This window comes from Anabrus simplex, chromosome 3 (assembly GCF_040414725.1).
Source record: "Anabrus simplex isolate iqAnaSimp1 chromosome 3, ASM4041472v1, whole genome shotgun sequence".
Taxonomy (NCBI): Eukaryota; Metazoa; Arthropoda; class Insecta; order Orthoptera; family Tettigoniidae; genus Anabrus; species Anabrus simplex.
This window is the reverse complement of record NC_090267.1, coordinates 23,657,137-23,683,840: the sequence shown is the minus strand read 5'-3', so window position 1 is coordinate 23,683,840 and position 26,704 is coordinate 23,657,137. Positions and strand designations below refer to the sequence as shown.

The window sequence follows — 26,704 nt, the reverse complement described above, 5'->3', positions numbered from 1 at the left end:
AAAGGTGGAATTACCCAACCATTAAGAACTCCTAATTTGTCACTTCTATACCAACAACAAAGATCAAGCGAACATCAGGAGTCGTGCACTGTGGAACCAACCAGACTTACAGAAAAAGATTTCCATGGGCTGTTGGGAACAGTGAATGTAAACTCGTGTAATGGACGAGTCCGTTGCAAGGTACAGGAAGGGAGGAAGGTTTATACTGTGAAACTATTTTGAAAGAATAAAAAATGTATACACCCGGTCTACAAGACCGTCATGTGACCCCTCGCGGGTTAAACACGACAGAATACTAATTTATAACCACCATATTGACATCGGTCGACAAGTCCTAACATGAAATCCTAAAATGCCATAATTCAACATCTTATAGAACAGGATAATGACATCTTTATACATCCATTATAAAACCTCAAATACGAATCTTAAAATGCGTCAACCTTACAAAATTCTACTAAAAATACTGGACATACAAAAACTAAAGTAATTAAAATTAAAGTTCACAAGTAATAAAATCAAATGAAAGAACAATGGAATGTCTATCCTGAAGTAACATGAGTTCAAAATTCTGGTATATAATCAACTTTGAGCAGAAAGATGAGGGGCTCCCTGGCCAAGGCGGTAGCATGCTCATTCACCCAAACAATATGGGTTTGATTCCTTGTCAGGAAAACAAAAAGTTTAAGAAATGAGTTTTCCACTTCCAGAGGTACACATGGCCCTGAGATTCACTCAGCCTACACCAAAAATGAGTACCAGGTGCAAAGGCGGCTGGCGTAGAGTTAACCCCACCAAGTGCTGAGGTTACGAATAGTGAAAGCCTTTACCCTCCACACCTCCCAGGGCCTTCAAGCCCTGTACAGAAATGATTGCACTTTTTTTTAAACTGATGATACATCAATCACACAAACATGTTGCCTTATCTTGATCAATATAGGTTTGAAGTAAATAGTGCTTTGTACATGTATTGAGTCATTAGATTAATATGTGGTATAACAAAAGAAAGAATAAATTAATAATATTATGTACTCCAGGGATACTTGTAATAGAGATAAAATCTACTTTATGTACATTTCACGGAGTCTTAATATATAAACATTATGAGTGTGAGGTTGACACTAAACTGACATTGCTCAAGTTTGAAAGTGAGGCACATTGCTACTGATGGCAAATGGAAGCGGGAGGTGTAAAAGATAAGGAGGAATGGATGTTTGTTTATAAGTTTTGCAAAACATATTAAACAACCCCTCCAAAAAACCAAACCAAACTCCATGGTGCAACAGCCTCGAAGGGCCTTGACCTACCAAGCGACTGCTGCTCAGCCCGAAGGCCTGCATATTACCAGGTGTTGTGTGGTCAGCATGATGTGGATCCTCTTGGCTGTTACTCTTGGCTTTCTAGACCGGGGCCGCTATCTCACTGTCATAAAGCTCCTCAATTCTAATCACGTAGGCTAAGTGGACCTCGAACCAGCCCTCAGATGCAAGTGAAAATCCCTCACCTGGCCAGGAATTGAACTCGGGGCCTCCAGGTTAGAGGCAGGCATGCTACCCCTACACCATGGAGCTGGCAGAACTCCTCCAAAAGTATAATTTTCTCAGTAATTTCATTTAAATTCAAACTCGGATTACGTTTTTGGTCCATCTAAATGTAGATATCTTCTAGAATATTAAGTAACAGGCCTTTTCATGCTCTGTGTAAAAAAAAAATAGTAATATAGTAATAACATTCTAATGTTTTAAAAGACAAAAATTTGATACAGCATACAAAACTATGCCCGGTCTAGAAAACCAAGAATAACGGCCGAGAGGATTCGTCATCCTGACAACACAACACCTCGTAATCTGCAGGCCTTCGGGCTGAGCAGCGGTCGCTTGGTAGGCCAAGGCCCTTCAAGGGCTGTAGTGCCATGGGGTTTGGTTTGGTTTTATACAAAACTATGAATACCAATTTAAAGATTTTTTACAACACACGTAATAACTATGATGACAGAATGCAATAATTAATGAACTATTAAGTGCAACTGAATTACATTATATCAATATAGTCATCCGCAAAGTCTTTTACTTTTTGCCAAATGTCGGTAAGCCATTGGGGGCCGTTAGCAAGGCGTTCTCTGTTGATGACAGCAATGGAGCGCCCTACTGCGCGGAGTACAGATGCCACATCAGGAAACTGGCGGCCTTGGAGAGGTTCCTTCAACTTCAGAAACAAGTTGAAGCCACAAGGACTCATGTCTGGTGAGTATGGAGAGTGTTCCAAGACCTCCCAATGCCACCGTTGCAATAAGAACTTGACATTGTTTGCGACATGACAACATGATTAAATTGAAATAATAAATAAGGTAGTTCAACCTATTCAATACAAATAAATACGAAATGTAGAGTTACATTCCTATTTAATTATAAGCGGAAGCGGTACCGGTTTCAACCCCAATCCGGATCATCATCAGCCGAATAAAACGCAAAAAACAATGCATAGGTAAGAAAGAAATTAAAGATCAACTTCACATAAAAATAGTTGAATAGGCAATATAAAATAACGGGGATAGGCACTGTAAAATTCAGAAGAAGTAGAAGGTAAGTCACTTAAAAGAAGCAAGGCGCAATGTTCTAAACAGCAGCATAGCACACTCAAAGTTCGGCATTGTCTCATAATGTTTGCAAGAAGCGGAGAACAGTTAAATGAGCCAGCTTGCATACACTATCAGGCGCGAAGTCACAACACAATCCAACAAATACGAAGATCCAAAATCGTGCAGAAGCCGAAGACGAGTAGCCCAATTGAAGTAAATTGCCAGCTCTCGAAGATCAGCGTGACATATTCAACGTCAGGCACTGTGCTTTCAAACGCCAACGGAACTTGATGAATAGCTTAATGATCCAGTATTTGCTTCGGTCGCGAAAATGTACACATATATATATAATACAATTCATTATAATTGAAATATCTAATTTGTTAAAAATGAAGCCATGTTTTCCAGTGTTGACTTAGTTAAATGTAGCAAAGGCTTTTCAGTCTGTCAAACACATAGCAAATACAATGTAAATTAAAACACTAAAAGCATATCTGTAAAACACACACTAACATACAAAGAATGACATGTTTCGTTCTACAAGAACATCCTCAGATTCTATCAAATCACTTAAAATAAGCTTATATATGTACAGTATTGTTTACGTAGCGTAAACTTGTCAATGATAGAGAGATAAGTGATAACATGAAACAGAAATGACAAAAAATAAATTATATACAATTATAATATAGTGAAAAACTTACGTATTTATCTAGACTGCCGATGTTAAGTCTGTTGTCACCAAACACTATTTCAGGACTGTGGTCATGGAAAGTTTGTGGTGAGCCACGCTGTGCGTGGAGAGGGGAGGGCAGGACAGGGAGGGGCCTAGTAGATCGATGTGGATCTCTCCTATTGGATGATAAAATCGGGTAGACTATAGAGTGGAGGGGGGGGGGGGGGAGAGATGTAGGGCGGAGCGGCTGGAGCGCTGTGGAACTTTCCATCAACATTGGAGGGGGGGGGGGGGAGAGATGTTATTGACCTATTTCATGTTAATTGTGCCTGTATGTAATATGGATGAATGTAATTATTATAATTTTTTATTATTTATAATAGGTGAATGAAGTACGGAACGGTATTATTATTGTTATTATTATTATTATTATTATTATTATGAAAACAGCAATTCACCTTCCGTCAACATTGGAGAGGGGAGAGAAGTTATTGACCTTTTCCATGCGAATGTACCTTTATGTAATATGGAGAAATGCAAATTAATAAATTTTAGTTGAATAAAGTAAGGGACGTTATTATTATTATTATTATTATTATTATTATTATTATTATTATTATTATTATTATTATTATTATTATTATTATTATTATTAATATTATTATTATTATTATTTACGATAGAAGCAATTTAAGGAGTAGGTGTTGTTAGATATTATGCGAGTAGAGCAAATAGGGGGGAATTATTTAAATGTGTATTATTATTATTATTATTATTATTATTATTTACGATAGAAGCAATTTAAGGAGTAGGTGTTGTTAGATATTATGTGAGTAGAGCAAATAGGGGGGAATTATTTAAATGTGTATGCTCATTCAGGTTATTGGCATTAGTATTTTTTGCGACGTAAATTTCTATTGCTTCTTTTATATTCAAAGATTTACTTTTATTTTCGAAGTGTAAAATTTTTAGATCAGTGTTGATGTCTGTGAAATGGTGTGAACAGTCGTAGATGTGCTCCCCGAAGGCTGAATGCCGATTATATCTGATCGCGTTTTTGTGTTCTTTGTATCTTGTATGGAAATTACGTTTTGTTTGACCTATGTATGTGGCGTTGCAGTTAGGTTCTTGGCACTTGAGTTCATATACTCCTGACTTTGAGAAACGTAACCTAATGATTAAACAGAAAAGTCCAGAAAACGCTAAGTACAACAAACTCGCGAATTTTCACCCTAGATTAATTAACAGATCAGACACTACCTTTTCAAAGAATGAAATAGATCTGCTAGAGAAAGGTCTCAAATTCAACTGCCAGGAACGTCATAACGAAAACAACATAAAACAGCTCATCACTGACGTAGAAATTGCCTGCGACAAAATACCCTCTCCACAAAGAGAAATAATAAAAAACGTAGCCACCAACGAAGCCCTAAAAATAATCGCACATGAAAATTCCACTAAGCAACCGAATTACGCCACTCAATACTCGGCAATGAAAACAGTTAAGAACAAAATTAAAAACGACAACCTTATCATCACGAAAGCGGATAAAGGTAACACAACAGTCATAATGAAGAAAGACGAATACATAGAAAAAACAATAGAATTCATCAACAACAACGGTATTCAAGAATTGCAACGCGACCCTACAAATAAATTTCAAAACCAAATAAAGCAAGCTATCAAGGAAACAGACTTAATTTTCACAAAACAAGAAAAAGAAAGCCTCATAATCAAAAATCCTAAACTCCCCACACTTAGAGCCCTGCCCAAAATACACAAAGAGCTTTGTCCCATTAGACCAATAGTAAATTTTAAAGGTGCGCCAAGTTACAATGTAAGCAAACAACTGAACATCATTCTAAAAGAGAAAATTTCACTTAAAGGATACAGATCAATTAAAAACAGCCTAGAACTAATTAAAGAATTAAATAAACTTAAAATAACAGAGAGCACACGTATGATATCCTTTGACATCACTAACATGTACACCAACATACCAATAGATGAATCCATTAAAATTATCGAAAACCTTCTTAAGGAAAACACCTCTCTACAAGAAACCAAAGAAATTATTAACCTTCTTAGAACAACACTACACCAAAATTGCTTTGCATTTAACGACAAAATCTATTGCCAAACAGAAGGGCTAGCCATGGGCTCACCGTTATCAGGTATAATAGCAAACATTTTTCTCAATAACTTCGAAAACATGTTCTTAATGGGCCAGCTTTCAAAAGGAATCTTACATTGGAGCAGATTTGTGGATGACGTCATATGCATATATGATAATGACGTTACTAATGCAGACCAGTTATTAAACACTCTAAATTCTTTACACAAATCCATCAGCTTCACAATGGAACCAGAAAATAACAAGAAAATAAACTATTTAGACATCACAATCAACAGGAATAATGACAAGCTATCTTACAAGGTATACAGAAAGCCCACTCAGACGTCACACACTATTGACAACAACTCGAACCACCCATACACACACAAAATAGCAGGACTGAATACAATGATGCATAGAGCTATTTCCATACCAATGAGCACAACAGATTTCAATGAAGAAATGCAAATAATTAAACAAATCGCGAAAGAAAACAACCATCCTCCAGGCACAGTGGATAAACTTTTAAATAAACATAAGAAAAGTCGCCGGGAAAGCACCACACACGACAAAGAAAACTACGTGGTTCTCAACTATGTTAACAATAACACATACAAAGTAGCTAACATTTTCAAGAAACAAGGTTTAAAAGTAGCTTTTCGAACGAATAACACACTACAGAGACACTTCAGCAGGTGCAACTTAAACAAAAAGGACCCTTTCTCAAAGTCAGGAGTATATGAACTCAAGTACCAAGAACCTAACTGCAACGCCACATACATAGGTCAAACAAAACGTAATTTCCATACAAGATACAAAGAACACAAAAACGCGATCAGATATAATCGGCATTCAGCCTTCGGGGAGCACATCTACGACTGTTCACACCATTTCACAGACATCAACACTGATCTAAAAATTTTACACTTCGAAAATAAAAGTAAATCTTTGAATATAAAAGAAGCAATAGAAATTTACATCGCAAAAAATACTAATGCCAATAACCTGAATGAGCATACACATTTAAATAATTCCCCCCTATTTGCTCTACTCACATAATATCTAACAACACCTACTCCTTAAATTGCTTCTATCGTAAATAATAATAATAATAATAATAATAATAATAATAATAATAATAATACACATTTAAATAATTCCCCCCTATTTGCTCTACTCGCATAATATCTAACAACACCTACTCCTTAAATTGCTTCTATCGTAAATAATAATAATAATAATAATAATAATAATAATAATAATAATAATAATAATAATAATAATAATAATAATAATAATAATAATAATAATAACGTCCCTTACTTTATTCAACTAAAATTTATTAATTTGCATTCCTCCATATTACATAAAGGTACATTCGCATGGAAAAGGTCAATAACTTCTCTCCCCTCTCCAATGTTGACGGAAGGTGAATTGCTTTTTTCATAATAATAATAATAATAATAATAATAATACCGTTCCGTACTTCATTCACCTATTATAAATAATAAAAAATTATAATAATTACATTCATCCATATTACATACAGGTACAATTAACATGAAATAGGTCAATAACATCTCTCCCCCCCCTCCGATGTTGATGGAAAGTTCCACAGCGCTCCAGCCGCTCCGCCATACATCTCTCCCCCCCCCCCCTCCACTCTATAGTCTACCCGATTTTATCATCCAATAGGAGAGATCCACATCGATCTACTAGGCCCCTCCCTGTCCTGCCCTCCCCTCTCCACGCACAGCGTGGCTCACCACAAACTTTCCATGACCACAGTCCTGAAATAGTGTTTGGTGACAACAGACTTAACATCGGCAGTCTAGATAAATACGTAAGTTTTTCACTATATTATAATTGTATATAATTTATTTTTTGTCATTACTGTTTCATGTTATCACTTATCTCTCTATCATTGACAAGTTCACGCTACGTAAACAATACTGTACATATATAAGCTTATTTTAAGTGATTTGATAGAATCTGAGGATGTTCTTGTAGAACGAAACATGTCATTCTTTGTATGTTAGTGTGTGTTTTACAGATATGCTTTTAGTGTTTTAATTTACATTGTATTTGCTATGTGTTTGACAGACTGAAAAGCCTTTGCTACATTGAAATATCTAATTCAATATAATTGAAATATGTAACTAGGATCTTAGATATATGAAAGTGTTGCTTTGTGCATGCAGATGCAGGAACAAGTGGAAAAAAAGCAGTAATATACATTTTACTGTTACCATGTTTTACCTTTCACAAGTTAATAGAAAACAATCAGTTTTTCAGTGTAATTATAAAAATACTTTTTTTGGTTAAGAAACGGGATAGTTAAATCTTACAGTCATGTAAACTGCATTAAAATAAATGAAATAATGTCTTATAATACTGTATTTGGATATAAAGTATAAAAATCTAATAGTAGAACACTGAGAAAAAATTGGGTCTGAGAGACCCGGTGCGACCATTAATATTGACAAAACCCATGCGACCACTCCAGGGTTAAGAAAGCAGAGATTGTTATCAGGATACTGACTGGAGGGTGATTGGGGATTTAAATGAGACTATGGAGTGGGTATGTGGGAAACTGGGAGTGAAATTTCTAGATCCTAATGGGTGGGTAGGAGATAGGGATCTGTGCTCAGATGGCCTTCACTTAAACCGCAGTGGTACGTATAAGTTAGGAAATTTGTTTGGAAGGGTAATAGGGAGGTACATTCAGGGAAACGGGATGGCCTAGGGAGTGGTGATAAGGAAACAGGGAACTGGAAATCAAGTAGGGATGACATAAAAATGTTAGTGTTGAACTGTAGAAGTATTGTAAAGAAAGGAACAGAATTAAGTAATTTAATAGATATATATTTACCAGATATTGTAATAGGAGTTAAATCATGGCTGAGAAATGATATAATGGATGCAGAAATTTTCTCATGGAACTGGAGTGGTTTTTTTTAAATTTCGTGTGGCTATTTCTAGCCGAGTGCAGCCCTTGTAAGGCAGACCCTCCGATGAGGGTGGGCGGCATCTGCCATGTGTAGGTAACTGCGTGTTATTGTGGTGGAGGATAGTGTTATGTGTGGTGTGTGAGTTGCAGGGATGTTGGGGACAGCACAAACACCCAGCCCCCGGGCCAATGGAATTAACCAATGAAGGTTGAAAATCCTCGACCCGGCCGGGAATCAAACCCGGGACCCTCTGAACCGAAGGCCAGTACGCTGACCATTCAGCCAACGAGTTAACTGGAGTGTGTATCATAGAGATAGGATAGGAATGGTGGGAGGGGGAGTATTCATTCTGGTGAAAGACGAATTTGTAAGCTACGAAAAAGTTGAAGATGAGAAAAAATTCTAGGTGTAAGGTTCATCTCTAAAATTAATAGGCAACTTGATATGTTTGGAGTGTACAGACCGGGAAAGGGTAGCGCTGACATGGATTCCGAATTATTTGATAAGATAATCAGCTATATGGGAGACGACATGGAAAGGAATGTGATTGTAGCGGGAGATCTGAATTTATCAGACGTCAATTGAGAAGGAAATGCAAATGACAGGAAGCATGACCAACAAATGGCAAATAAGTTAATATGGGAAGGACAGCTGATTCAGAAAGTGATGGAACCAACCAGAGGGAAAAATATCCTGGATGTCGTGCTGATAAAACCAGATGAGCTCTATAGGGAAACTGAAGTAATAGGTGGTATTAGTGATCATGAAGCTGTTTTTGTCCTAGTTAAAAATAAATGTGATAAAAAGGAAGGTCTTAAAAGTAGGACTATTAGGCAGTACCATATGGCTGATAAAGCAGGCATGAGGCAGTTTCTAAAAATTAACTATGATAGGTGGGAAATGGTAAATAAAAATGTAAACAGAGTCTGGGATGGGTTTAAAGAAATTGTTGAGGAATGCAAAAACAGGTTTGTACCATTAAGGGTGGTAAGGAATGGAAAGACCCACCTTATTATAATAGAGAAATAAAGAGACTAAGAAGGAGGTGCAGACTGGAAAGAAATAGAGTTAGAAATGGCTGTGGAAGTAAGGAGAAATTGAAGGAACTTACTAGAAAATTGAATCTAGCAAAGAAGGCAGCTAAGGATAACATGATGGCAAGCATAATTGGCAGTCATACAAATTTTGGTGAAAAATGGAAGGGTATGTATTGGTATTTTAAGGCAGGAACAGGTTCTAAGAAGGACATTCCAGGAATAATTAATGAACAAGGGGAGTGTGTATGTGAGGATCATCAAAAGGCAGAAGTATTCAGTCAGCAGTATGTAAAGATTGTTGGTTACAAGGATAATGTCCAGATAGAGGAGGAGACTAAGGCTAAAGAAGTATTAAAATTTACATGTATTAACAATGACATTTACAATAAGATACAAAAGTTGAAAACTAGAAAAGCAGCTGGAATGGATAAGATTTCTGGGGATATACTAAAGACAATGGGTTGGGATATAGTACGATATCGTAAGTACTTATTTGATTATTGTTTGGCCAAAAGAACTATACCAGATGAATGGAGAGTTGCTATAGTAACCCCTGTGTATAAAGGAAAGGGTGATAGACATAAAGCTGAAAATTACAGGCCAGTAAGTTTGACGTGCATTGTATGTAAGCTTTGGGAAGGCATTCTTTCAGATTATATTAGACATGTTTGTGAAATTAATAACTGGTTCAATAGAAGGCAGTTCGGCTTTAGGAAATTTTATTCCACTGAAGCTCAACTTGTAGGATTCCAGCAGGATATAGCAGATATCTTGGATTCAGGAGGTCAAATGGACTGTATCCCGATTGACCTGTCCAAAGCATTTGATGTGGTAGATCATGGAAGACTACTGGTAAAAATGAGTGCAATTGGACTAGACAAAAGAGTAACTGAATGGGTTGCTATATTTCTAGAAAATAGATCTCAGAGAATTAGAGTAGGTGAAGCGTTATCTGACCCTGTAATTATTAAGAGGGGAGTTCCTCAAGGCAGTGTTATTGGACCTTTATATTTTCTTATATATATAAATGATATGAGTAAAGGAGTGGAATCAGAGGTAAGGCTTTTTGCGGATGTGTTATTCTCTATAGAGTAATAAATAAGTTACAAGGTTGTGAGCAACTGCAACGTGACCTTGATAATGTTATGAGATGGACAGCAGGCAATGGTATGTTGATAAACAGGGTTAAAAGTCAGGTTGTGAGTTTCACAAATAGGAAAATCCTCTGAGTTTTAATTACTGCATTGATGGGGTGGAAGTTCCTTTTGGGGATCATTGTAAGTATCTACGTGTTAATATAGGGAAAGACCTTAAATGGGTAATCACATAAATGGGATTGTAAATAGAGGGTACAGATCTCTGCACGTGTTTATGCAGGTGTTAGGGGTTGTAGTAAGGATGTAAAGGAGAGGGCATATAAGTCTCTGGTAAGACCCCAACTAGAGTATGGTTCCAGTGTATGGGACCCTCACCAGGATTACTTGATTCAAGAACTGGAAAAAATCCAAAGAAAAGCATCCCGATTTGTTCTTGGTGATTTCCGACAAAAGAGTAGCGTTACAAAATTGTTGCAAAGTTTATCTGATAATCTATAATTTAATAAACTAATACAAACTGATGATAACTAATACTAACACAATACTGAAATTTACCTATGATAACAAAGATATTTACAATAAGATACAAAAGGTGAAAACTTACTGTTATTATTCTAATCAAAAATCATCAATAAAATACAGATCAAAAATGATATTTATTGCATGTAAGTGGTATGTTCCGAGCTGTCAGCGGAGAGATGGCGTGGAATGACATTAGTAGATGAATAAGTTTGAGTGGCATTTATGAAAGTAGGAAAGATCACAATATGAGTTAAAGTTGAAATTCAAGAGGACAAACTGGGGCAAATATTCATTTATAGAAAGGAGAGTTAGGGATTGGAATAACTTACCAAGGGAGATGTTCAATAAATTTCTGATTTCTTTGAAATCATTTACGAAAAGGCTAGAAAAACAACAGATAGGGAATCTGCCACCTGGGTGAGTGCCCTAAATGCAGATCAGGATTGATTGATTGATTGATTGATTGATTGATTGATTGATTGATTGATTGATTGATTGATTGATTGATTGATTGATTGATTGATTGATTGATTGAACACAATCACGAAGACATTTTACTAACAGCAGTTCTGTCGGTGTGTTTTCAGTCTAGGATTCTAAATAGGGCATCAGTTTGTCCAGCTGCATTGTTACCTCTCCATGAGCGACTGTTTCATTTTCAAATTCACCTTCAGTGAATTACTAGTACGTTGCATTCTGAAGAGCGTGGGTTCGAATTCCACTTCAGCCATCCTAGGAATGGTTTTCCACGGTTTCCCATGCTCAATTCCAGGTGAATGCCAGGACGGTACCTTTGATAGACCATGGCCAAATTACTTCCAATTCCTGTCCTTAACTATCCTTGGCGGAAAAGACATTCAATCAGAGTCGACCCCGTAAAAGAAATACTGTACAAGTAAAAATATATTTTTATTATTTTTGATCTGGATAAACTGGAGATCTGGATTAATGAGGGCTGGATATACGAGGTTCTTGTGTACTTCCCAAGTAATGATTTGGTCATTTTACATCAGCACTACGTTGTTCTCTATGAAAATCTTATAAGAACACATATTGCAATAGCGAATAATATTGCTAGTCCATGCAATAGCTTGATGATGAGAGCATGGACACAGTACCATGTCATCCCATCAGGGCGTGACATACATTATTTTGTATAAGCATCTGTCACCCACAGGGGATGACATCGTCTTCAACGTAATAAAACTTTCATATGTTTGTAATACTCGCCAGGCCAACTATGACTCTGAAACTCTTCATCAAAGTCCAATATGCACTAGATTTGAACAGTGACCGCCTTGTTGAGAATTCAGTGACTTTCTAAGGTGGGGAGTTATGAGTGTATTGGGAAGGAAAAATATTTGTCCGGAATTGGCTGCATAGGCACAGATCGGATAAGGACAGGTATGTATGTTCAGTCCTCTGGCCAAAGGCTGGTTTCATCCTCAACATCTCCACCATCACCTGTCATAGTTGGCCTAGGCATCACTGAAGAGGCGTACTAGGGAAATGAGGAGTGATACAGTTTCCTGTTGCTTTCCTCACTGAGCCAGATGTTGCTATTACATATCAGTGTGCCAAACCCACTAAAATGAATGCATCAACTGACCTTGTGAGCTATATTTTCACACTATAACAGGCACTGGCTGCATATGGATTACCTCATACCTCAGTAACATTTCATACCTTTTTTGTTTGTAATATCTGAAGCCATTGCCAATGATATTATTATTTTATCTGAGACTGCAGAAGATCTGGAGAAACTGCTGAATGATATGGGCAAAGTCTTGGGGAAGGAGTACAAGATGAAAATAAATAACTCCAAAACAAAAATAATTGAGTGCAGTCGAACGAAGGAGCTGCTTGTTTTGACAGTTTTGAGTCCAAAATGCTTCCTATTCAACCCAGACTACAGATGCCTGTGTGTGAAGATCTATAGTTTATCCTCGACTGTTTGAGGTTTCAATTTTGCCGTAGCCATCACATCTATTACTCCTTCCTCCTGTTCTCACCAGTTATTGTGTTCATCCTTTGTGTGTTTCTATCCTTGTTTGTAGCTATTTTTTCTATTGTTGATTTTCAGTCAAAGTACATTTGTTCATTTCCTATCATACAGTATATGAAATGAGATACCAATGATGATTACCTTCACTCACGTTAATGTGAGATGTATAACAAGCATCCATCTTGACGTAATCAACGCCCCAGTCAGCAAATGTCTGAGCATCTATTTCATGATGTCCATCAACTCCAGGATATCCCATACAGGTGTAAGTTCCAATGTCTTCATAGATACCAAACTTGAGACCCTTAGCATGTACCTAGAAGATGTGCAAAATCCTGGTTAGTTGTATTGTGTTAACCATACATTATAAATCAAAAGTGGTATCATCTTAAAGATTTTTATGTACTGTAAGTGCATAACTGAATAAGCACCTGTAAAGAAAGCATGATCAAGGTTCCCATTTAAGAGTCACAGCCGGTGGTGCATGCTTGCTAAACTTAGGGTTCTGAGTGGAGAGAACATAGCTTCCATTTAGTTCTGCTGACATCTCTTATCATTTTTCCTGAGCATACATGCTCTCCTTTATAATTAGATCTGTTTCAAAAGTTAACAATCTTGATGCTTTATCTGATAATCTACAATTTAATAAACTAATACAAACTGATGATAACTAATACTAACACAATACTGAAATTTACCTATGATAACAAAGATATTTACAATAAGATACAAAAGATGAAAACTAGAAAAGTAGGTTGAATTGATAGGATTTCTGGAGATATACTAAAACAATAGGTTGGGACATACTACTACTGTATATCTGAGGTACTTATATGATTACTGTTTGCATGAAGGAGCTATACTAAACAAATGGAGAGTTGCTATAATAGCCCCTGTGTACAAAAGGAAAGGGTGAAAGCCGATATTTTAGGGAACAGTCAGCCTGACATGTGTTGCGTATAAGCTGTGGGAAATCATTCTTTCCAATTATTCAGCATGTTTGCAAAATTACTAACTGGTTTAATGGAAGGGGTTTAGAAAAAGTTTATTCCACTGAGGCTCATCTTATAGGATTCTAGCAAGATATAGCAGATTTATAGCGGATATACAAAGTATTATCCGCATCTGCTCCTCGTTTCCTTCATCGGCACCCGCATCCACGAATGGTTGACCGTGGATGTTGTAAATATTTAACTATATTACATCCAAGGTATTAAAACGGATAGATCTGTTAACATAACACAACAGGTCAGACAGAGTCCCTACAGTCAAAGATTTACGAGGGATTTCCTCTTGTGACAACTACCGAAGCATAGAGCGGTTCTCTTTCGGAATCTTTGTCCCTTCCTTCCTTCCTTTCTTCCTTCCTTCCTTCCTTCCTTCCTTCCTTCCTTCCTTCCTTCCTTCCTTCCACTAACTGCAGGGAGGAGTCAGTTAGGCTTAGGTCAGATTTGCATCATTATGATCTCAAGGCCCTTTATATGTCACCATTCTCCCATATCAGTGTCAAGGGCCGCCTAACCATAAGTAAAAATAAGAGTATACCTGAGTGAAAATCAATAAACTTCATTAATTACAAATAATCAAGAAAATGATTTGCACTGCCATACAGTTTGCATCTGCCAAGACACTACATCCGCAGATATCGACACCCGTGCAGGACTCTTAACTATATGCTCTTGACCTATCCAAGGCTTTTCATAGGACAGATCATGAAAGATTACTGACAAAAATGAGAGCTATTGGACTAGAAAAAGGAGTTACTGAATGCGTGGCTACATTTCTAGAAATTAGAATTCAGAGAATTAGAGTAGGAGAAATATTATCTCATCCTGTAATGTTCAAATAACCAGAGGGGAATTCCTCAAGGAGGTATTATTGGACCTTTATGTTTTCTTATATATACGGTATACAAATGATACGAGTAAAGAACTGGAATCAGAGTTAAGGCTTTTTGTGGATGATATAACTGTATACTGTATAGAGTAGTAAATAAGTTACAGGATTGTGAGCAACTGCAAGAAGACCTTGGCAGTGTTGTGAGATAGACAGCAGACAGTGGTGTAATGGTGAACGGGGTGAAATGTCAGGTTGTGAGTTTCACAAAGAGGAAAAGCCATCTCAGTGTTAATTACTGCATTGATTGTGTGAAAGTTCCTTTTGGGGCAACACTGTAAGTACCTAGGTGTTAATATAAGAAACGAACTTCATTGGGGTAATCACATAAACAGGATTGTAAGTTAAGGTTACAAATATTTTCATATGGTTATGATGGTATTTAGGGGTTATAGTAAGGATGTAAAAGAGAGGACATATAAGTGTCTAGTAAGACCACAATTGGAGTGTGGTTCCAGGTTTACTTGATCTGAGAACTGGAAAATATCCAAACAAAATCAGCACAATTTGTTTTGGGTGGTTTCCAACAAAAGAGTAGGGTTATGAAAAGACAAGCTGCTTGATTAAGAAATATGTTCTGAGCTGTCAGTGGAGAGAAGGCATGGAATGACATTAGTAAACAAATAAGTTTGAGTGGTGTTTTTAAAAGTAGGCTATTGGCTTTACATTGCACAGACACAGATAGGTCTTATGGAGACAATGGGATAGGAAAGGCGTAGGAGTTGGTACAGCCCCAGCATTTGCCTGGTTTGAAAATGGGAAAGCACGGAAAACCAACTTCAGGGCTGCCAACAGTGGGATTCAAACCCACTATCCCCCGGATTCAAGCTCACAATCGTGCGCCCCTAACCACATGGCCAACTTGCCCATTTAAAAGTAGGGAAGATCACAATATAAAGATAAAGTTAGAATTCAAGAGGACAAATTAGGGTAAATATTCATTTATGTGAAGAGGAATTAGGGATTGCAATAATTTACCAAGGGAGATGTTCGATAAAGTTCCAAATTCTTTGAAGTTCTTTAAGAAAGGAGTAGGTAAACAACTAATAGGGAATCTGCCACCTAGGCGACTGCCTAATTGCAGATCAGTATTGATTGATTGACTGATTGATTGATTAAAACATATCAGGCATATTATGATCGAGACGTGGGGTACCAGTAGGCTTAGGTTACGCCTTTTCGGTTGTTGGTTTAGTGAACGTCAAGCCTTCAGCGTTTTTAAGCTGCAACCAACAGCCAACGGAGAAGCCTGCTGTGTTGTTAGTGCTGTTTCACAAGCTACTGCCAATGCTCAACCCCTGATCAGTGGAGATGGTAGCCCAAGGTTTAGCTAATTAAAGTGCGGCTTTGTGGCTAAATAGATAGAATGCTTGCCTTTGGTCCGATGGGCCTGGTTCAATTTTCAGAATCAACCCCCCTCATACTGTTAATTCCCCTAGCTTGGGGACTGGGTATTTATGACATCATTGCCATTCATTTTATCCTCATTAGGTCACCACCAAGCTTATACAGATGCCATGCAACATTATTATTATTATTATTATTATTATTATTATCATTATTATTATTATTATTATTATTATTATTATTATTATTATTATTATTATTATTATTATTATTATTAAATAAAAATGTTGAATTTTGCAGCTGTCATACCAATCATTCACTGGTTAATAAGCTTCCTCGGGAGATCAGTGGTGGTGTCCAACCCATGATCACGACTTTGATTCCAAAGCAACAAAAGACCTGAAAGACTGCATTTCATTTTAGGAGATATACCAATAAAAAGATAACTATATTGCAGCCCTGCAATGTCTTCCTACAAGGATGTAGAAGTCAACACGAGTGAACTACCAGCACTCTGTTATCTATATAATTACATCAGAAGTATGAGGTGAGGAAGTATATACGATGAGTTATGCATGGTTGAAAGCAGTGGCGATCTGATGGACCGAAGCCTAGCACACCTATCACCCCGGTCCCCGCTCCTAACCGATATATAGCAGCAAGCCAGAATGGCTGAGTTGAGGGGAGAGAAACGACAGTCTGGGCTGCAAACATCAGTCTCCGATGCCTTGCTGTTAGAAATACGTGTGACATTTTTTCTCACTGCTTTAAAGTTTTGTAAATGAAACAATGTGTCAGAGGCTTATATTATAATGTGCTCTAGACTCCCATCATTCTCACTTGAGGTTTGGGCTTAACTGATAGCCTTGGTAGCCCTCAATATATGCTACTGGCTGTATTACTAGGTATTCCAAAGAATTTTCAAATGGTTTCTGATTGTCTGTTTTATGTGTCTTTGATATGTTCTATACTACAATACTGTACACCTGTGTGGAACTTTTCTGATCAGATTTCTATCCATAGATTAGGTCCAGTATAACATAAGATATATTTGTTTGTTTATCAATTCTCTGTAGTAATGATCCACAAGTAGAAACGTCCACAGTGACATCTGGTAATGTCTTAGAGAGATTATTTTAGGACAGTTTCAAGGACTAATGTTCAGTGGTGGTGGTGATTTTTATTTATTAGCACTAATAAGTGAGAAACATGAAAGTGATCCAACACTTTGAAAAATGAAGGTATTGGCCAAAGAAAGATAAGGTCCACCAAGGTTATGAAAATGAAAGAATGTAATACCATTGGGGTTGGAAAAGAACAGGAGTTAACCAAGGGAGGCTGGATAGGATAGAGAAAAGTGAGGAGCCTTGCACATGTAAGTGGAAGCAATGCCATGACTCAGCTAAGGTTCCTGCGGTCACCAACCCACAGTCCCAACTTAAGAGCCCCTGGGGTCCCTTTTAGTCACCTTTCACGACAGGCAGGGAATACCATGAGTGTTATTCTTCCGCCCCTACCCACGGGTGTTGCACTCATGTTCCTGCAGTAATATTAAATTTGAATGCCATTGTCTACGAGGGATTGACTGCACATTCTGTTATTGTAGCCTTTTGTGTGCAGACTTTTCCCTAAGAATGCAGCGTGACATGGCATCACTCCTCGTCTGGGTCTGCAGTAGCTCCTGCTCCACTGGATTCTTCCTTGTGAGCACAAATGGTTAGATGTTATGTCTCTTCCTATGGTGTGGAAGCCTGCACAGTCATGTTAATGTGTGACATGCAGGTGCAACAATAAGGTACGGTCGGACTCTCAGGACACATTCCTCACACAAAGAAGAAGAAAATGTGCTATGTGGCAGTGGCGGCTGGTGGTATCTGAAGCTGGGTGTTGAACAAACATTTTCAGTGCCACATTTTTATAGCTTACAGAAATAACAAGAAACTCGTATCATTAAGTGATGAACTACATTCCTACTAAAACTGTAATATATCTGGCAATTACAACCCAGGAAATAAGAGGCTAATTATACAATGTAACTACAGTTACTCCTAATAATAACGTTATTGGCTTTACGTCCCACTAATGACTTTTTACAGTTTTCGGAGACGCAGAGGTGCCGAAGTTTTTTACATGCCAGTAAATCTACTGATACAAGGCTGATTTATTTGAGCACCTTCATATACCACTGGACTGAGCCAGGTTCAAACCTGCCACGTTGGGGTCAGAAAGCCAGCGCCTCAACCATCTGAGCCACTCAGCCTGGCAAGTTACTTTTGCCTCACTTGAACTGAAAATTTGCTGCCTTGTTTTTCATTGAAGCAAGATGTTGGTAATATTGTGGGTGGTCTGGTATAGCGTGGGAAAGAAATTACCCAGCAAGTTTGCCATGCGGTTAGGGTCGCGTAGTTGTGAGCTTGCATTCGAGGTATAGTGGGTTCGAATACCACTGTCGAAAGCCCTGAAGATGGTTTTCCGCGGTTTCCCATTTTCACACCAGGCAAATGATGTGGCTGTGCCTTAATTAAAGCCACGGTCACTTCCCTCAAACTCCAATCCCCTCGTCACCATAAGACATATCTGCGTCGGTGCAATGTAAATGAAATTTTTAAATTTTAAAAATGGAAATGAATTACCTTTGCTAGAGGAGAGAAAGTAGGAAGGAAGTAATCCCCGCAGAGTGGCGGAATCCAATGGGGACATTTGGAACTGTTTCTCAGTAGGGGTCTTGCTAGTCTCGTGCAACTCCCCGAGACCGATAATGGCGAGCATGCTACCTGATGCTATGCAGGCTTAGGCTCATCCCTGCTGAAGTACATTGCGCTGCGCTGTCTGCTAGGGAGTTGCCGTAGGAAAGCAAACCCCCTCAGTTTGATTCGAAGCCAGCAGCGTTTGTTGGTCCGTTACGAAGCTTTAGTACAGTGAACGACTGAAGATGGTTGATTTTAACGTTTTCGAATACATGTTAGGTTTACTAAACTAAAAAATTAGAAGAAAAGACGACAAATGAAGTGCAAAATTATTGGGAGTTGTGCAACCCTGCAACAACACCACACACCACCCCTGCTATGTGGACAAGGGATTGGAAACACTCTATTTCACTGTTAGAACTCATTCTACAACTCTGCATGAAAAATATTGTGGGAGATTCGAATCCTGATGTAATGAGACAAATATTTTTACTCATATTTAACTAAAGGGACTCCTTGGGAAAAAAAACTCTGCTGCAGAAGCAGTGAGATGAGGTGTAAAAATGTTCATAAACCCAAACAGGGAACGACTGCAGTCCTGGAACTATGCTTACTTCACCAACCCCAACTCTGAAAAGTAGTCAACTATACAACCCCATCGTCGCCATAAGACCTATCTGTGTCGGTGCGACGTAAAGCCCCTAGCAAAAAAAATATATACAACCCCATTTCCCACATGCACCCCAGACAGAGAAAAGCAGCCGACTGTAAAACTTGTCCTCATCCATAAACTCAACCAGGGAAGAGCATCCTGCTGTAAAACGATACTTACTTCCTGCACCCAGAGAGTTATAAAACTTAAGCGTCATCCATGAACCCAAACAGGGAAGAGCAACTATTAGAGTGCAGCCCTTTCACCATCTTGCATGAGAATTCTCTCTGCTGTTGCTCCAGTGCAGCATCATTGCCACAGAGCAGCACTGTCACCATACTGACAGGAAAATCTTGCTCCCATGCAAAGGAATTTTCTTCCCATCAAGTTGGCAGTGAGATAATTTTATTGCCATCATGTTGGCCACTCTGTGATGCCATCTTGTTGATTAGAACACACACAGGATTAGTTCCTACCTTGTTTGCCTACTTATGCCTTCGGGATGTCAATGTAAGTTATCATTACATCTGTAATAAACTCCTAACTTTTTTCCTACCATTTGTCTCACAGCCAAAATCAAATCCACTGTCGATCTGCCCCTTTGAAAACTATGCTGATCTTCTTCCACTTGTTGTTCTACTACCTTCCTATCTTCTAAAACCCGCTCACATATTTTGGCAACACGGGGAATGAAGGGGATTCCTCGACAGTTGTCACATATTTTTAGGCACCTTTCTTAAATACTGGTTCTCTCCCTCCCCTCTTCCTCAGTCCTCACATACATTATTATCTCTCTCTGCTGCTCTGATTATTCTTCCTGTCCAATAGAGTCCAAGACTGCCAGCAGCTTTGATTATGTTACCATTACATCGAACTGCCCTCCCAGGATGCATTTTCTTGATTGCCTTTTCAACTTAGAATTTCCTAAATGGAAATGACAGAATTTCCACTGAGAAAAGTCAAATTTCTGTTATTAATTCAGTAAAATGTAATACATAATTCAACAAGCTTTATGCTTAATTTTTCACAGTGTTCTAGTGTTTTGTGACTTCACTCAATTTCTAAAAATAATATTTGACACTTCAACCAGTTTTATTCGATCATCCTCTACTACAATCTCATGCAAATATCTTTCATTTTGCAATGGTGTTCTACATTATACCTTTCTGATATAAGAGACTGCCTATACAGTAGACATTTTGTACAGTCTCCTGCTTGCACAAAACACTGGCTCTCTATAGTCAGATTCAGCAAGGGGAAACACACACGCACGCACACACACACACGCACGCACGCACGCACGCACGCAAGCACGCACGCACACACACACATATGAACAAACAAATACAGATGAATACTTCATGTATTCTGAGAGATGTAGGACTTACATAGTCAGCAAGTGCCTTGATGCCATTGGGAAAGCGATCGGGGTCAGCCTGCAGTCTTCCATCACTGTCTCTTTTATGAGAAAGCCAGCAGTCATCGACAATGACATACTCATAGCCAGCATCAGCGTATCCTTCTGACACCATCATGTCAGCAGTATCACGAATAAGTTTCTCGCTGTGAACATAAGAATTTGTCAAGATGGCCTCCTCAACGAGTATTCATGCTCACACTCATGATGACGCTGGGAAGTAGAAACAAGTCTTTGCAATTTGATTAATGTTGCACCACCACAGGTGGATCATTTATGTAAGCATTCAAAATATTTTGATTATTTATATGTATCATAGACAAGTCAAGTCATGTACAGAAAGATAATACGAGGGCTATGCTGAAAGTTTTTAGCAGAGTGTGAGAAAAAAAAATTTGCAAAACAACAATTAACAACTTTTCAAAATACTCTCCATTAGCAGGAATACATTTTTCCATTTTTGGAAACTACTTAGAAAACGTCTCAGTCCAAGCTTCTTTGGGGATGATATTTAGTGCACTCCCATATGCTGCAATGGCCTCTTCATCTGACAAAAACCGCTGCCCACAAATTTTTTCCTTGGTCTTAGGGAACTGAAAGAAGTCACATGCAGCCAGGTCAGGTGAATAGGGAGGATGAGGTAAGACTCGCACTTTTTCCTTTTCCAAAAAGTCCATTTTTCTGGCAGCCCTGTGCGCAGATGCACTGTCATGATGCAGCAGAAGGTGCCCACTCTTGGACTTCGGGTGCTGTGACTTCAATGTGTGAGGACATTGGGAAGACAATCATTCACGTACCATTCAGCACTGACTGTGCGACATGTGTCCAAGATCACAGAGGTGAGATGCCCCATTTTCGTTAAAAGAAGTTGCCACCATCTTATTTCCTGAGCTGCGACTTCGTCGAACTTTTGTGAGTGGTTCCTCCCCTCGAAAGCACCACACAGAAGACTGTCTCTTCATTTCAGGGTCATAAGATAGACCCATGTTTCATCACCTGTGACAATATCGTAGGTTTCTTGCGACTGACCTCCACTGAATTTTTCTAGCATGAAACCAGTTCACTCTTTCCTCCTTTTAACTTTCTGTCAGGGAACATAGCATCCAGCGGGCACATCTCTTCGTAAGGCATAAATAATTGTGAATGATGGTCTGTGCTGATGTAGATCCAATAACTAGCATCCCTTCAATGTCACAAAATGTAAGTTGTGGATTTCTTTGATCATTTTCCTCATAGAATCAATATTTTCCTGAGTCACAGCTGTTGCTGGGCAACTGGGACGAGGTTCATCTTCAATTGACTGCTGACCCCTTGAAAACTGTTGATAAACTTAACCATAATAGGTGTTTTACTTGATCCTGTATTTCCTTGTCTAAATCTATTAAAGAAACTATTTTTGTTTTGTCCATCTTGTCAATACACTTTTAACGATCGAAAATTATTTATTCTATCATACATGTTTCAGGAGCAATATGCATTCCCTCCATTTGACTTCACTGATGAAGGGAATGCATCTTAAAAGTGTATTGACAAGGTCGACCCAACATAAAAACCTTGAAAACACGCAAAACCACTTTCCAACTGTGGCCCTAGAAGGGGAAGCCTCACCAAAAACATGCAGCAAAGAAGAATGGCATTCTTTGGGACTTAAATTCTTTTCATAATCATACAAAGATCATTGCGTGAAAAATGGCAGTGCGACAGATCCATCTTGCACCGTGTCTGACTCAGCACTGCCCGTGCTTTCTTCAGTGCTGTGGAGGAACCACCGCCGAGAGGGGTTGCGTGCGGATGTTCCAAGATCGAGAAACATCACTCTTTCAAATTAAAAAGAATCCCATTGTCTTCAGAATTCGGTTTATGGGCAGCTAAAAACTTTTGGCACAGGCTTCATAGGAGAAACACAATGACAGTTCATGTGTGATGAACACACCAGGACAAACTATGAAAATAGAAAAGAACAACCTCCAGATCAAATGAGCTCGTTGGGGGCTGAGAAGAACTGGGATTGATGAGAAGAGAACCATCTGTTTGAAGACGTGGAGACTGTTCTCGTCCTTTAATGTCTACTGTTTAGATCTCCCTTTTCCCACATTGACCTGTCTCTACATTTATCTTACAAAGGTCGATCAAAAATAAACAGGATTTTTGTTCTTGAACATCAACAGCTGGTAGGACTGGCCCCGCACTTCTGCTATTCTTAGGCATGACCATTAGGAGTGGAGAGAGCGTGTTGTCAATAACGCTCATGATGTCGGAGCAACAGGTGCACCCCTCCACTGCACAACGCATAATTATGAAATTTCTTGCTCGTAAAGGAGTTAGAGCGATGGATATTTTCCAGAGATCGACTGTACAGTGCGGTGATCAAATATTGTTAATGACGCACGTGTTTCACTGGTATAAAAAGTTCAAGGAAGGACCAGAACGTGTGGAAAATCAGCAACACGATCACCGTCCTCGGACCAGCCTTACAGATGAAACTATTCATGCAATTAAAGACATTACTGACAACAACCGACAGGCGAGAGTATCAGAAATTGCAGAACAAGTCGGAACCAGTTTTAGGAGTTGTCAAGCAATCATCACAATTGACCTACAGTTCCGTAAAGTGTGTTCCAGATGGGTCCTGCACCTTTTGACCAAAACTCTGAAGTTGAGACGTTTGGAGGTCTGTCAGAGGGTTACAGTAAGGTTTGTGGAAGAAGGTGATCCATTTTTGAGTCAAACTACACTCCCGAATCCAAACAAGCCAGTAAGGAATGGCAGAGGAAATGGGAGGCAACACCAGTGTAAGCCAGGCTCGACTGTCAGTTAGCAAGGTTCTTGCAACCGTTTTTCTCGATCGGCAAGGCATTTTGCTGATTGATTTTTTGCATGAGCGATGCACAATCAATGCAAGCTATTGTGAGCTGCTGAACAAGGTGAGTGTTGCATATCACTGCAAAAGACGAGACCAACAAATTCGACAGGTCATTCTCCTCCACGACAATGCATGTCCCCATACTGCAGCTCTAACTGTCTCCAAGCTACAGGAAATACACTGGACTAAACTTGATCATCCTCGTTGCAGCCCGGACTTATCGCCCTGCGATTTCGGACTGCTCAAAGAAGCTCTAGGAGGGCAACGATTTGAAGATGACGAGTGTCAAAGACTTCATGTGCAACTGGCTGGTGACATGACCCTGTTCTTTTTACGATGAGGGCATCAAAAAGCTGCCCATATGCTGGGACAAATGCAGTTTCAAAGCAGGAAACTATGTGGAAAAATAAATTGTAAGTACCTTATGTTTTTCAATAAATGAATTTAAATAAAATATTAAATCCCATTTATATTTGATCCCCCCTTGTATTATGTGTTACTATCATGTTCCTGTCTTTCTATATATGACTTATTTTTATACATAATAGAGATATCATTAGTTAAATGGTTAAATGGTTAGCGTGATGGTTTTTGGTCTATGGGGTCCCAGGTTTGATTCCTGGCTGAGTTGGGGATTTCAACCTACATTGGTTAGTGGCTGGGGTGTGGGGTGGGGGTATGTGTGTGTCAAATTCAGCATTAGAATTCATCATAGATAGGGCCCCTTCACACAGTCATCGGGCGTCAACTCCAACAACCTGCACCAGGCCTCTCCGGAGGCCACACACCATTATTAGTTATAATTGGAGATTTTTATTCCTCTCTGTTGATCAGATGATAAGAAAGTACAAATATAGGGTTATTCAGCTAAGTTGTCCACCTCAAATATCTTCTGATCTGTTGGAAAAAGAAATTCTGTTTCAAAATTCTTTAATTGTATTAAGGGGCTCATAAAATATTGTCAATTTCATTTCCATCACATGCATAATTACCGAGAAACCATTAGCAACTTTGTTTTGTTAAATGGTAAGGTAAGGGTTATTCTGCCCGAAGGCAGGTCCGAACCTCCGCAGAGGTATTCCTGAGCCGGAGTTTACGTGCGGTAGGGTGGCCAGTTCCTTTCCGCTCCTCCATTCCCTTACCCCCCACCAACAGCGCGTGGCTACCCATCCAACTCCTGACCACGCCCAATGTTGCTTAACTTCGGAGATCCACGGGATCCGGTGTTTCAACACAGCTATGGCCGTTGGCTTTTTTAAATGGGACTATACTAATTTCACTCAATAGAATAATTAAGAATCAAGCAACAAATTTATTGATCTGCTTACTTCGCAAATCCGATGAGTACGCTTGGTGATGTTAAAGGGTTTCGTGTATGATGTACAGCATTTCGGAATTACAAAACTTTTGTATCATTGACGTAGAAAGAGATGAGGGCTTTATTGTCCTCATGGGTACAGTACAGTAGGAAATGAAATCAACAACTTAGAACACACAGCTGTTTAGATAATACGATTCAGGTATTTTTAGGAGCATGGTTTTATTCTATCCCTTTTGAACCACTTCCATTGCACAGTCAATCAAAAAGTGGTCGAGATATGTGTGTTTGTTAACAAGTCCTTTACATCAGAGTGATGGTGAGGAGCTATCTGACGGTGAGATAGCGGCCCTGGTCTAGATAGCCAAGAATAATGGCCGAGAGGATTCGTCGTGCTGACCATATGACGCCTCGTAATCTGCAGGCCTTCAGGGTGAGCAGCGGTCCTTGGTAGGCCAAGGCCATTCAAGGGCTGTGGTGCCATGGGGTTTGGTTTGGTTTGGAGTGGTGCATCACTTTCTGTCTAATGCCTTCATATATGAAACAAAAGTACTTGTCCAATTAGCAAAATAAGCACATCACTGAATTTATCGCTCGATTATTAGTTGTTCTGTTGGGTGAAATTAATATATTGCCATTTATAAAACAAAACTGCTATCAGTTTCTTGGTAATTGCATACATGATGGAGACAAATTCCACTGTGCTTTACGAGCTCCTTAATACAATTTAAGAATTTGGAAACAGAATGTCTACATCTGAGATGAATTTCTACATTTCTACAGGTACACTTGAAAAAAGCAGAGAAATCTAGGAAGGTACAAAGAAAGGAAACAGAAAAGTCAACTTGTATCTGTTCTTAGATGGTAGAGTTGTCTGAGGTGGACTTCTTAGCTGAATAACCTTGTATAATTTGTTAATAACTATAGATAACATGTACACCTACCTGGATACAGTTGACATAGTAGCTTCTTGTGATGCAGACTGGGCCATAAGTGTTTCCCTTCAGTGATCATCCCAGAAATATTTCTGTTGACTTTTAACTTTTTTTGAACAAACAACACAGTGTGGTATCTCTTCAAAATAATGCCATGTTTACGACTAATGTTGCGTTTTGGACACTGTCTTAAAAGTTGTTGTGCACAATTAGACACATTTACACATTGCACCAGCGTACCTAATTATGACGTGAATACTCTTTAACATTGTAGGGAATTATTTCCTTTGTCACCTAATGTCTATGACCACAAGCACCGGTCAAGTGGATATTGAACATGGGATCTAATAAATTAAGAGTGATAACACCTACAATAGCTAGTCGCTTGTTGACATGTATTTACGGAATGGAGAAGGCTCATGGTTGGCTGTTCGCATATTTGGCACAAGCAACATTCATCTCCATCTACCTACAGGCCTAAGACATGCTGCTCGCCACACAATGCGGGGAAAATGCTCTCGAGATCTCGCGAGAAACAGGTGCGTGCGCTAGCCTCAAGAAATCTCGAGACTCCATCTCAGACTGCCCACCACTAGCTAACAATAAA

At 38.8% G+C, this 26,704-nt stretch overlaps 1 protein-coding gene across 2 annotated transcripts in view; it reads right to left on the bottom strand.

Annotated features, from left to right (window-relative positions):
• The window catches only part of LOC136866961 (alpha-N-acetylgalactosaminidase), a 98,365-nt gene that overhangs the window by 42,317 nt on the left and 29,344 nt on the right, over positions 1–26,704 (bottom strand). For both annotated transcript variants that reach the window (XM_067144051.2, XM_067144050.2), the window contains exons 3-4: positions 20,953–21,127; positions 13,124–13,298 (exon numbers count right to left, since the gene is read on the bottom strand). In XM_067144051.2, coding sequence (XP_067000152.2) covers positions 13,124–13,298; positions 20,953–21,127 — 350 coding nt within the window. The remainder of the gene's footprint in view (positions 1–13,123; positions 13,299–20,952; positions 21,128–26,704) is intronic.